Here is a 14,658-nt window from a genome sequence, read left to right on the forward strand (position 1 = left end):
CAAAGCAGTTTGCAGTTTTCTCACTAAAAGTAAAAAAAAAAAACAAAGTACATGACCCATGCCCTACCACATTTAAAATATAAAACCTCAAGGAATCTTTGAAGCATAAATATAACTGAGGGAGGGAGGGAAACATAATAATTGTCAGCTTTTACTTGGCATTATCTGTTATGTATATCCCATATGGAGAACAGCCAACTTTCAATAATATATCACATATAATATATGTAATAGTAATTTCTCTGTCTTGCAACCACTGAATGTTTAGATAAGCATTTGCTTCCTTTTAACCCTAAAATGCATAAATGAAGTACTGGAGAATGTCTGAATAAATGAATTATTTATTTAAGTAATATTTTTTGAATCTTTGTGTATGGTCTCTGATGCCCCTTTACTGCAAGTGTAAAAACTGCAAAAAGCTATAATCCATCCTGTTTCAGTGTCTTAAGTGTTTTTGCCTTGGTCAAACATGATTCTTTCCTATAAAATTGAATAATGTGAAAATTATGACCCTTTCCCAAATTCATCAAAAAAGCACATCTGATTCCTTAGCTTACTCTTCTTGGCAGGCCTAACAGTATGCTAATGGCCCAAAAGTTCTCTAGTCAGTCATCCACTTTTCTAATCTGTTTCATACTGAATAGTTCAACCTTACATTCAAGCATTTTATTGTACTCAGAAATCCATATTTCCATGTATGAACTCTGATAACTACAGCATCAACACATGGTAGCCACAGAATACTTCATTAACCCAAGTGGGTTACTTGTTAGCTGTCCCTTCTGTTATTCTAAGCAAACAGCATCCCACCACACTTCTCTATTGAGCCTGTATAATCCCACTAAAAGGCGTGCGGTCTCAATTTGCACACCATCTTATACCTTCATCCTAGATTTACAGCACACACTGCATGGCTCAGGGCCAATGTACAGCACAGAAACTGCCCTCCAACAAGTTGTTGATTACCTCCAGAGTAAACGTAACTGTGGCAAGTTGGTATCTACATACTCCTCAAACCTGCTGAAGGCTTTTGACACAGTATGCCAGTCTAAGTTGGGCAGGTTCCAGAAAGACATGGTTTCATTTTCAGTTATACCACATTGTTTATTAGCAATCTGGGACAGAGATAGCAGGGAATTAGATTGAATAATCTATCTCTCATTTCCTCACAGTCACCCTAGAAGTTCTTCAGGGCTCTGAATTAGGCCCAGTTCTCTTTGTAACTTTTGCGAACAACATGATTATCTTCTGTGGAGATAGTGCTCATTCAAAATAGATAGGATTCCAATACTATATTAGATGGCCTTCCTTCTGACTCTCTTGAATGCAAGGTTATACTGAAGTTTTAACTCATTAAGCTGGGGCTCATAAATGTCTTTAAAGCTATACCCTATCCAGGAACATCAATTATTTTACTTCTAACTCTTCCATTATCATTGATGTTGATGATACTTTGTCAGTCTCATATCTTCACATAACCTCTCCTGACCTCTCACCCACTCTAAAAGACAAACATGAAGAAAACAGTGATTAGAAACAATCAAAAACTTTGCAGACTGCACAAAGTGAGAACATTTCTCTCACTTAATGCCAGGCTATTCCTGGCTAAGTCATGCTTCCTTTATTTATTAATGTTTTTACTAGGGAAGGTGCGATCTCAAAGGACCAATTTCAGGTATAAACTGGGTAAATGAAATCACTGTAAAATCAGACAATATAGATTTGTATACCACACAATTTAGACGAAACATAAAAGTGATACAACAATAACACCAGACAATACAGATATGTATATAATGTCAGGTAGACAAACAAGAAAAGGGACTATGTGGCTTGAGCAATGAGCAGATATTGCAGAACATCATATGGTTGACACCATATGATTGAACTTTTAAAAGTTCGAAAATGTAATAAAAAAAAATAAGTCAAAGAAAAAAACCTACCTGAATGGTTTCAGCAATGAGACAAGCCCCACTGCACCCCCCACACCCCCCGCTCTTTAAATATACCAACTCTGAGATCACACTGTAGTGCAGAAAAGGGAAATATTCCCATTCCACACTGTACGGAGATCTCTGTTGAAACGTTTGAACTTTTAAAAGTTCGATCATATAGTGTCGACCATATGACGTTCGAAATTTAAGAGTTCAGCAACGTGCTATAGACCCGCAGATAACATACAATTAAGAAACACAAGTCAGAACATATGATATGTACAACATCTACTAGTAGAGAGGGCATAGACTTTGATGAGTATGTATGTGTTATTTACAAGTGAGAGTGGAAGCTGCTATAATTTCCATATTAAGCTGAGCTAGAGTTGGTGGTGGTAGATCAAGTGGAAGTGGATAAAATGTTTAGGCTATTTGGCCTGCTTGAAGCATTGGGTTTGTTTGATGTTTTTCTGTCTCTCCTGCATTCTTCACATTTTCTTATAGGTCTTCTTCCATCACACCTGCAAAATGTAATAGAACAACATAGCTTCTTATAGGCCACCATGGTTGAATCCATCACTGTTTTTCATAGGGTCATAGGAGGTTACTAAGCTATTGGCCCTGAGGCCCTTATATGCTTAGCCAAGAGTTTAGCCCATGATTAAACAAATCAGCACCTGATGTCCCTGTCCAGCAGGGGACATGGGTGGAATCCCAGGGGTATATTTTCTGTTTTCCATCCAGTTACCCAGGTGGTGCTTAAAAAGGGGTAATGAGGTACTCTGCTTGATGTGGAGAGGAAGTCTATTCCAAAGATGGGGGAGTCTCTAGGACACAAATCTGTCCCGTCAACAAGTCTTGTTGATGTCACAGACCATGCTGAAGCCACACATGCAGGTTACTCGAGTGGAACTTGACTTCCGGATATGCAGCAGTCGCATCAAGCTGGAGTTCATGAGCACCCTGTATGCCAGACAGAGGTCACCTCTGAGTAGTCTATATGAAACCGAGTAGAGGGATAGGGCTTTTAGCCTATCTCTGTATAGTAGATGTTTGAGGCCCTGGATTCTCCTGGTGAGGAACATCTGTGGTCTCTCCAGCTTTGCGCTGCACTTTGCGAGGTACATCCCGAAAGGGGCATTGTACTCGATAATGGGCCTTATAAGGGAAGAATACAGGGATGTTATGACCTCCTTGTCCCTGGATGAGATACCCTTACTTATGAGGTGGGCCATGTACAGGTTTTCTGTACAACGGAAGCAACATGGTTGTCAAAAGTCAGGTTGCTATCAACCTGGGTGCCCAAATCCCTCATGACCAATTGAGTGCTTAGGACATTGTTATTAATGTGATAATTTGTGGGGACATCACTCTCCCCAAAGGGGATGATGATGCATTTTTTGGTATTCAGCGTCAGGCCATGTTTCTGGCACCAGTCATTTGTCTGAGTGAGACCCTCTTGGGGAATTGATGACAGCATCCAGGTTGCAGTCATCTGCAAACTTGGTCAGCCATAGCTTGGTCAGACATAGCTTTTTTGTCTGAAAAGGTTATACTGGTTAGAATTTGGAAATCACTTAACTTTCATCCAACCAAATTCATCATCATCATCATCAACCCCCTTTTTCCCATTTTCTAAATAGGGTTGGGGTATCATGTTAACTGTCACCATATGTCTTCATTCAATCACACTCAACCAAAATTTGCTCAGAAGCCTCTACATTTTTCTGACTTCCCTTTCTGATCAATGTTACTGTTTGATGGAATTGCCAGCATGAACAAAGACTACCAGATGGTATTCTGTGAACAAAGCATACATCTGATTATCTACATTCCTCTGCTCTTCTTGTCAAGTGCTCAAGTACATACTTGAAAAAATACCTTTAAGAAAAAAAAGTCTTTAATTACAGTAGAAATGCTGTCTTTAGCAACTGATCTTCCATTGCCATTCATGGTATTACTCAAATCTTCAACTGAATATTGTCAGTTTGTAAATTGGCCCTTAAATGTACTTTTTCTATTCACCTTTATCTGATACCTATTTTCTGATGTTTGGATGTCTTCCTCCCTCTCATTTCTGATTACAGAGTACCTCATCCTTCATAAGGCTGACCTGCTATTAAACTAGTAGAACATTAACTACTGAACCCCCCCCCCCCCATCTTATATTGCTACTGTAGCTTACTCAGTACTCTACAACCCAGATTCAGCTAAGTTTAAATTGTCCTACCTTGGCAATCTACTCCATAATACATACAGCTCTACTAACACATCATATGACAACTTCCTCTTTAGTGTTATACTACTTTGTATGCATCTCTTAACTGCATAGCAAACGTATTGTAATTCATTCTTTAGTACACTATGCCTTAATATATTCTTATTAAAAGACTAGTTTGCATCATTGGATAATAAAAGTGCTCATGTAGTTTATTCACAGTCATGGTTAGTTTTATTACTGAGTATTCTTTTCTCTCTCTCTTTCTCTCTCTCTCTCTCTCTCTCTCTATATATATATATATATATATATACACACACTGCATGATGGTTCAGATTTTAGTTTCTTGATTGTAAGTGCATTTTACACTTAATTTCTGATTATTGTTACTTTATAATGAGGCTCTTCTCCTCATGACTTCTCTGCAATTAGGACTTCGCTTTTGGACATTTCTGGTTAACAAATAAATAGACAGACACACATACTGCAAGCTAGAGAGTGTGAGAGAGAGAGAGAGACAGACAGAGAGACAGAGAGAGAAAGAGAGAATATTGCTCCCTCAATAAACCACAATTGCTCAAGTCTCATTAGGTAGGGAAAGGAGCTACATAGTCTTATGACTAATTCAGGGGTGCCAAGTGCTACATTTTCATTTTTCAAACATCAAGCACAAATAGTCTATAATCTCTTAATCTGTGCCTTTTCCATTCTTGATCCCACCAAAGTGTCAGTTATGTCAGTTAAACAAAAAACTCACCCTGCTTAAACATAAGAGATGATCACTGCTTGCAGAATTTTCACAATCACCAGTTATTAAAAGAGATACAACATATATAGTTTTAACTTGTAATCAAGCAGAAAGCATAGAGAAGTAGAAAAGATCGTTGGTTTGCAATCAGCTGCTCCAGTAGTCTTATATAACAACCTCATTCTGATGTAACTCAGTGAATTGTCATTTAAGAACTCATAGATGTTTTCCTCAAAAAAACACTTTGAGAAAAGGAAGGCCCAACTAGGCTTTTATACTATAATTACATATTTTTTCTCCCTTGGTACAATCCCTGCACCATCAGCCTTCAAAGACTTTACAAAGTCATTAAAATACCACTTTTTATACCAACTTGGTAATTAGTTGACTGATTTGCATTTACTAATTAGAAACACATTCAACTATTTAGCATTAACACAGAGGAAAAAAATTCCTTGGCAGCAGATGGAGTGATAACATTTCATTATTCGTTTTAAACCTGACATCCTAATAATTTAGTTTTTTAAACTTTTTATAAAATGCCATTAGTTAATACAATAAACATTCCTTCAGTTTCTGTAAAATAGCAATGGCATACAGAGGAAATATAATGAAATATCCAGATTACATTATAGCTTAATCATCAACTATCTCAAGATTTAGCCTATTGGTAGCAATCTCCTACATGAAAGACGGTATGATACCTGGCATGAGAAACACAAACTATACCTAAAGAAAAATGCATCAGCTGAAAAAAAATCTTGTTTGTCCAGGAAGCTGCACTTTATGTCTAAAATGCATACTAAACATATCATTGGAATGCAGACATATGAAATCAAAAACAACTCTTATAATGATAAAGATTTCTTGAACATCTAAAATTTTTAATGTCAAAAAAGTATTACGCACTTTGAAATCAAAGGAAAAGTTTCCTTTTGCAAGCAGCATGAATGACCAAACTTGTTAAAGTCATCTGATGTCAAAATAAATGTCTGTTAAAAATGATGAATTACATATTTATCAACATACCTAACCTCTGCTTGTGACTCCAATATTAAGTGCCAGGTGAATAATATACCTTGTTGTCTAAAACCTGTACATCAGTTATACCTGCAAAAGCTTAGAAATACTGCACACAGAACACATTATTTGAGAACTATTAAACTACAAAAGACATACAAATGCTGACTGTATCTGTAAATACCAGTAATTATGAAATAGTCATATTATTCAATTTATACCTAGTTCTCCACTATTTTATGTTCATAAAAGTGTTTCAGCATGTTTAATCAAAATTTATAATTTTAGAACAATTTGTTACAAGTGGAATGCAGTCAACAAAACTTCAACCCCCCTCCCGCCACACAAACAAAGAAGGTTCTTCCAAACAAAAAATGTCCCTCCATGTTCAAAAATAATCCAGAATACCAGTGCCTTACCTATATTACTGGGAGTACAGATGATTTGTGTGTTACTGGAATAACAGTGTTCACCGTTTAAAAGACTCTCCACAGAATAAATATGCATGGAATATTCCGTTCTATTACACACCCAGAGGTTTGAAGGGGTTTGCTTACATAGCCAGAGGTTTGTACAGTGCTGCATTCAAGTATTCTGTAAAATAATGGAATAACTGTAAAGTTTTAACTTATGTTAAGCAAACAAAAATCACAGCTGCATCAAGTTTCACCAAGGAGATGTGATCATTGGTGAAACATAATATATCAGAATATGATTCACTGTAGATGGTGGATTAAATCATGATTGCAGAAAGCAAACTTCTTTTAATTTCATCTTTGTAGTTATCCTTACAAACAATAAACACATGCTTATTTTCATGAAGGTATACAAACTGCCTCATACATAAAATATTTCATAAGTAATTTCTTGAAAAATGAGCAGCTTATCAATTACAGAAGCATGTTAAAAGATGTACTTTGTCAGCAGAATGATTTTTAAATTTAATGAATACTGAGTTCTGAATTTCTTGACAATAGATATGAACCACAAAGAAGACTGACTAACCCGACTGCTCTTAACAACAGATTTAAACAGGGGTTTCTACAATATGGACCTTGCCTGCGATGAGGCTGTTTTTGTTCAATACTGACACCTTAATACATAAGCTGTCTGCCTCCTGCCCAAACTCACACAAAACTATATGTTGTATTTTATGAGTTGATTCAATTATGAAGTTGTTATTATAAAATAAGGTCATTCAGCATGTGTAATTTATGAGGTAATGCCAACCTTCTATGCACTCAGCAGTCAAATAGTGTTTGAAACTAAGTTTTAGAATTAATGTTTTTTTCAAATCTTGATTTCAGCTTATTGCAATTCATAAAGCATTGAACTGTTTGGCTTCTCATTTGTTATGTCATATATACCAGCTTGAATCAGCTATGGCTGTTGTGGGAAAGGAAATGTTCATTTCAGTTGCTTCCAATCATTTAACCAATGCAGTTCTTTCTGACTACATGAAGCATAAAGAAGAAGCAGAACAAATGGCAGCTACAGCACAGAATAGGTGCACAGTTTTGATTACATCAAGTCATACCACTGAATCCAGTGAGGCACTGAATTAAGAAATTCACGAATGGAGCTAGACTGCTGGATGCCATGCGGTATAAGTGGTCACAGGTCAGAAAGCCTCAAGACAGCATGACTTTAGAGAACAATGTTGATAACATACTTAAGCAGACCTGTTTACCTGCTTTATCGGTATGCCATCTTGACAAAAGTGTACTTCATAAGGCAGCTTAGGTATTATGGTGCCAATATCGAGCAAAAATACTTACATACAGCCTCACTGCAGTCAACATCCATATTGTATAAATGACGTTTTAGAAATGTAATGCACAGCCCATCTGTTGACAGTTACTATAGCATGTTAACACTGACTTCACTACCTGGATATTAAATGTTTACTTTTTTATTGTGTCAAATATAGCCACAAATATATTGTGTCAAATATAGCCACAAATATAAGCAAGGAAAGCAGAAGAATTTAATTCATACCCTCCCCAATTTTCATCACAGTGAAGGTCATGGGACAGATAATCCATATCCCTGCAGCTGTAGTACAACAGGCTCTGCATAGCTGATCAAGATATCATAAATACACAATTTATAAAATAACTGGAACCTACTGATCAGCAACATGATCAGACTTTACAGAAATATGAAAATAAGATAGTTGAAAGGCATACCATTTTATTAAACTGGGCAATCAAATTGGTAACTATCAGTTAAGTGACATGAAAGCCAACAGTCACAGGTCTAATGTTAGGCAATATGATGCAATGGGCTTCATAAACTAGCAGCCCAAGGACAAAGAATATATTCTTCTGTACTGCACTGAATGGACTAGATAGAAAAGGAACTGACATTATGAAAAGGCTACTCTTTGGGAAAATGTATAACTACAAGAAGTCACTGTGATTGACTTTGAACATAACTTGTTAAGATGCTACAGCAGCTGCTCAAAAGACGATGGCTACCATTTAATAAACAGTGCTGGGTAAAGGAAAATAAAGCTGTCCATTTATATCCAGCAAAGCTACTTTGTACCTATCAAAACTTTGTGGCAGCTTGTATTTCTGTTGAGATGCTACATACCATGTTGACAAAGGTTGAGACAGTAATGGAGAACAGCAGAATGGATGTTGTAGCAGTCAATGTGGATATTACTAAATTGCCTGGCCCCAAGAGATCTAATGCCATGAGCAACAGGAGAGTACAAATGCACCTAAATTAATGTGCACTGTGTTTTCTTTTGTTTAAACTTTAGTACCTATGAATGTTATTGAATGCAAATGCTATTTGAATTACACTATGCTGTAAGTCCTATGAGGAGGATTTCTATATGTGAAGGAAGGGAGTAAATTCAAGGATGCCATTCTTTCTATAACATGAAAACCATGTTACTATTTATTTTAATTTGTTTGTTGGGGGGGGGGGGCTCCTCTACACTACCAGCTAGAATTTTACCAGTAATAATGTTGCTGGAGCTTTCTGTGTCTTATATCTCCAAAAAAGTTAATCATATTACAAATATTAATATTATTATATGCCAGTGTTTGAAAAGCAGGTAGCTTTACTGAACTTAATTTAATATTACATGCATCGCGCTGCTCTGTGACATTGCAGCTATTTCTTCTTTTTCTTTGGTGGCTTTAATGAAGTGCTACAGTTTATGTATCTTCATTTTATAAAGATGTTGTGGGCAGTGAGCCTCACATATTGTTCCAGCTGTTGTATTCAGTTGTTCACTTAAACCTGAGCTTTTACTTTGATGTTTTTCCCTGGTGCTATGGTAATACACACAGGATCTTTTTATTTTAATTTTATTTTTGTATTGATTTACTAATTAGTAACTGGCTGGATGGGTTGGTCTGAAGACCGCTCTCAGCCATGAGATCTGAAAATACAGCAGAAGCAAACAGGAATATTCATGAGCACACCAACCATGACAATCATAGAAAATCAGATGATCGATAAGTATACAGAGAATGTTAATCAGTTAGAAGCAAAATTTCAAGTTATTAAGCAGGGAATGACTGGCTTGGTAGACATAGGTTATGTTGGATGATTGCAAATGGTGAAGTTAACAATTTTGCATAAAACATTTGCATGCAATTTCTTTGTGTAAGTTTTCATAGAAGTTTTTTTAACTCAGTGTGAGAGATTCCAGTCCCTTTATTCAGGTGGGAGTCTTTTCCATAATGTAGGGCCAAGTAAGGAGAAGGTACACTCTCCACCAGCTGTTTTATAAGGCAGTCTGATTAATGTGATCATCTTCTCCTGGGTACTTCTTAGGGAGTAAACCCGGTCATGGCTGGGAAGTTTTCTTCTCAAAGGTATGCAATAGCCACTGTTTAGTATTTTGTGCATAAGTACTTAGGAGAAACTTCATTGTTTTGATGACTGAAAGCCATGTTTACCTCTGTAATAGACTACAGTGGTGGAATCTACTTTCAATCAGGAGGGTGAATCTGAACATTTTATTCATTGTGATCGGTAGTCTTTGTGGGTATTTTGTGTTGAATGAAAGATATAAAGAGGACAACCATATTCCAGTTTAGGGAGGAGAACATTTTTAGCTAAGGAAATGCAGGCTGTAGGGTAGAGTAGATGAGATATTCTAAAACAGATAGCCACCTGTAAACATCCATTTTATTATGTAGTGGACTTATGGCAGCAGCTGATGCCTGGAAGTAGGTAATGGATGTGAGTTGGAAATGTGCTTGATGGATGTTTACACAGTAATGCAAATCTGAGGTCTTTTCCCCTTGCAAAAATCAGAATTTGTTAAACTGCGAGCATGGCCAAGATGGCTAACTGACAGCAACAACTGGTGAAAGCTCTGTAACTGAAAAGTTTGCTCTGACAGAAAATATAATCAAAAGTTAGTATTTGGAGAAACTTGATAGCTGCATTTATTCACTAACCGAGAAAAAATTTATAGCTTCAAGTTCAAAAGCAGTAATTTTTCCTATCGGAATTTCATCTGCTTGGTTAAGACAGAAGAGATTTCAATATCAGTCACTCAAGAAAAGGTACTCAAGATTCTTGTGTTTTCAGCTCTGTTTATATGTTTGCCATGAACAGGCTGGTTTAAATGAAATAATACACATATTTTCCACACCTACTTCTAAGTATATAAAAGTTGACACGTTTAACATTTTAAAGTATATCTGATTTTTTTGTTACTGAGGTTCAACATTTTAAAGTATATCTGATTTTTTGTTACTGAAGTTCACTTCTCTGTAATGAATAAAGGCTTGTTGCTTTGGAACACTATGTGGGTTTCATGATTTTTGAAATTATTGTGAATGAGTTCATCAACGAAGTTGTAAGACCACTAGTTTCTCTGTTTTTTATTTTTTCCTCAACACTTATAGTGGTGAGGTTGGAACTAGACAGATTCCTGTGCTTGTTCATTTTTTATTTATTTATTTTTTGTGTGTTAAAAATACATACAGCCACTACTATCTAGTATGCAGGATGTATTATGTAAAATAGACAAAGTGGATACCAAACTAGAAAGTTTCAAAGAAGACACCAGAAAGAAGAACAAAGTGCACAAATCAGCAGTATAGAAGAGACTTTAAATGATCATGAAGGAAGAATAACTGAAGGTGAGTCTCAGACTGAATTTCTTTTAAAACAAAATATCTGGCTCATAGAAAAACTCAACGATTTAAAAAACAGACTGAGACAAAATAACATTATAATTTATGCTATATCTGAAAAATATGACAGAGACATTCCCCCAGATTTACAAAGCACTGTAGAACATGCAGGATTAGTCTAAGAGCTATTTTCGGCAATATGGCTGACGTGCGATCCAGGAACGAGCTCCCGGGATGTGCACGTGAGCTCTTAGACTAATCCTGCACGGACTAAGTTCCTGTATCCAAATTACCCTCATTTGCAGTTGAAAACCATGCAAAAGAGGGTAATATGCGATCCAGGAAGCTGTCAACTGTCAGTGCAGGACGAGTGCAGTGTGCAGAAATGTACTCGGTTAGTAACCGAGTACATCTCTGCAATCTACAAAACGAAGCTATGACAGCTCCAAATAAAGGCTGCATATTATTGAGGAAGCATGCCAATGGCCAAGTAGAAGGCCATTGGCATTGCAAACTGTTTAAAAAAAACAAACAAACAACTTTTATTTATTTTTGCTGACCTCGCCTGTTTAAGCATAGGGCAGCGGCGTGCAAACGGGATCAGGGGGAAAATAATAAAATAAACCTAAAATAAGCATTCTAACTAGAATCAGTATTCTGCCATGCAAGTGAATGGCAGGCAGAAGACAACCTGGCCAGTGAGTAATGGTTGCTAAGGGGGGAGGCTCAGTGTGGAATATGTAACTGTGCATTAGCAGGCAATCCTATGCAAATGAGGGAAAGGTTAGTGAATCCCAGATTTTCCCAGGGTGTGAGGCAGATCCCAAGAGTGTAAGAGTATAAATAGCTGGGTGCAAGACTAGGATATAGGTGACATCATGGTGAGGTGTGTCAGGAATACTGTAAGTGGATTGGAGACCTGTGGCTCGGGATTGCTCCTAGCTTAGCACAGCTAAGTTAGGGGTGTGTCTAAACCTGCCTAGCACTCTTTACAAGGTGTAAGCAGGTGTGCACACCATGCACTGGGTTTTACAGGAAGAAAAAGGAAGTTAAACCAGGAAAAACAGCTCTGTGCACATGTGAGCACTCCATTTGTGAGGCGCGCACACTGGCTTAAACAGGGAGGCAATGGGAAGGGAAAACAGCAGTAGGAAGGTAATCAAGGAGAACTAGCTTAGCTGACAGGTGAAATGTATCAGAATCAGCCAATTACACAAGCAGCAGACCAGCTCAGCCCAGCACACCACTATAAACTATGCAAACACCTTTCCCCCTTGTTTTTCCCAAAAGCTCTGCACCACTGGTGTATACAGATGGGGAAATTTTACAAAACGAAAGCAAGAGAAAAAATGTTAGCGGCTGCTTTTGCTATCATAAACCAGCTTGTGCAAGTGGTGAGGATGTGAATGCTGCTGAGCAACCCACAGTGAGGAGACAGAGAAGAGTGTACAGACCCAGGGTAACCTACCAAGGGCTACATGAGCTGGAGATAGTGGAGCGTTATAGAGGGAAGAGGGACCTCCTACAGCAAATTGTTAAGCTGTGCCAGCCACACCTGACACAGAGGACTAACAGAGGGGAACCCATCTTAGTGTATATCAAGGTATGTGCAGGCCTAAGAATACTAGCTACAGGTACCTTCCAAAGGCCAACTGGGGATATGATGGGGATTTCACAGGCATCAGCATCCAGGGTACTCCACCAGTTCCTGGATATCATGTCAGCACATGTCGGTGAGCACGTATATTTCCCCATCACCCGTGAGGTGTTAGCCAGCAATATGCGTCTCTTTCACCAAATAGCAGAATACTCTGAGGTAGTGGGTGCAATAGACTGCATGCACATATGCATTAAAGCACCACCAGGTGAGCAGGGTAGGTTCTACTTCAATGGCAAGGGCTTCCCCCATCAACTGCCAGGTCATGTGAGATGCCCAGGGCATAATAATGAATGTGTGTGCTGGCAGCCCTGGAAGCTACTACGATTCTCACAGCTGGCATCTGACGCAGCTGTACCAAACATTTGCCAATGGGGACATCCCACATGGTCACCTAGTGGGGGATGCAGGATACGCACTGAAGCCATGACTGATGACACCCATTAGAAATGCACACACACCCGAACAAGAACTCCATAATGAGGCACACGCACAAACACGAATCATAATAGAACGTGTGTTTGGGATGCTCAAGTCACAGTTCCGGTGCCTGGACACATCTGGTGGAGCCTTGTAGAACTCACCAACTACATGTACCCAAATTGTCCTTTATGTGCCATGCAACACAATATGATCCTGCAGAAACAGCTGCAGCAGGAACAGCATATGGCAGGGCCAAACAGCCCCCCACCAGTGTCAAGGCCTGCACAGGTGTAGAGTGATTCAGAGGAGGAACAACCTGTGCCTGCCCCCGTAGGCAGAAGGAGGCATACCCAGTATGCCCTGGCCTTGGCAAAGAGGCAACGCATAGCACATGCTCTGACACAGTAGGGACCCAGGGAATGGCACCTCTCTCTGACTCACACATACAGTAAAAGGAATGCCAAACATGACACTACCTGTGCTCAACCATGTATAGGGAGTGTACTATGTGCATCCGACATAGGCAGCCCTGCAGCACCACCCTCAATACTGGGACACCCACAAGGTAAGTGACTTACACATGCCAGTGGGGGGGCACATACCCAACAACAGTCGCAGCCAGCAGGATAGGTGTAGACAAACACAAACAAATGCTGTATTATGGCCTCTGAATGAGCCCCATGGGTAACCCCTATCCAGCTCTACACAGACAGACTACAGCAGGCCAGCCAGTTGAATGTAAGCTGTGAAGGCTAGGAAGTCAGAAGCTAATATGTCGGTAGTTAAAGCTAAGAACTGAAGTACAGTGGTATGCCTCTAGCCAGCACGACAGGTAAGACTACAGACTGAAATGGTGTACCCGACATACCAGCACAATCCTAGCAAATGTCTAAAAGTGTAAGGTGTGCCTCACCATCCTACGTACACTTATAGTAACAGTCAGGTGTGCCCCCCACCCCTGTGTAAAAATGTAGAAACAGTCAGGTGCCCCCCCCTCCGTTATGCAGAAATGTAGCAACAGTCAATGCCAAATGACCGATGTATACACTGCAGACACAGCATGCTACCTGTCGGTGTACAACACAAAGGTCAGCACCACAGTACAAACTACCTGGACTTGATCTACACATGCAATATTGATGGCCATACTGGGCATGCTCACACACAAACACATGAAGGCCATGTCAGCAAACACCAGTGGACCAGACATATCTGGCAGTTGCAGTTCTTAGTGCAGGCACATGTCAGTATGCACCACTCCTGCCTTGCGCACACAGTGGATAGGAATACTGACATATATGTAAGGACAATACACTATAATAAGCCAAAGGTTGATGGACATAGATATGTGGAAGAGGGTGACCGTGACAAGGAGCCATCTGGGCCTATCCAACCCAGCACACAGGCAAAGGGCCCCAAACACATGAGGTGCAGGTGTCACTCAGTGCAGATACTAGCCACCAGTATCTGTCAGCATGACAGAGTGTTGCATGTGCCAGCTGTGCAACATGACTGTACAAGGAAGTAGTCACCTAGTAGCTGTA

The 14,658-nt window shown here is 39.0% G+C and overlaps 1 protein-coding gene across 1 annotated transcript in view; it reads right to left on the reverse strand.

Annotated features, from left to right (window-relative positions):
- The window catches only part of ENOX1 (ecto-NOX disulfide-thiol exchanger 1), a 2,044,058-nt gene that overhangs the window by 1,660,714 nt on the left and 368,686 nt on the right, over positions 1–14,658 (reverse strand). The window contains exon 2 of the mRNA XM_044071707.1: positions 6,340–6,514. Coding sequence (XP_043927642.1) covers positions 6,340–6,505 — 166 coding nt within the window. The 5' untranslated portion in view covers positions 6,506–6,514. The remainder of the gene's footprint in view (positions 1–6,339; positions 6,515–14,658) is intronic.

This window comes from Protopterus annectens, chromosome 5.part0 (assembly GCF_019279795.1).
Source record: "Protopterus annectens isolate FY-2018-M chromosome 5.part0, PAN1.0, whole genome shotgun sequence".
In the NCBI taxonomy this organism is placed as follows: Eukaryota; Metazoa; Chordata; order Ceratodontiformes; family Protopteridae; genus Protopterus; species Protopterus annectens.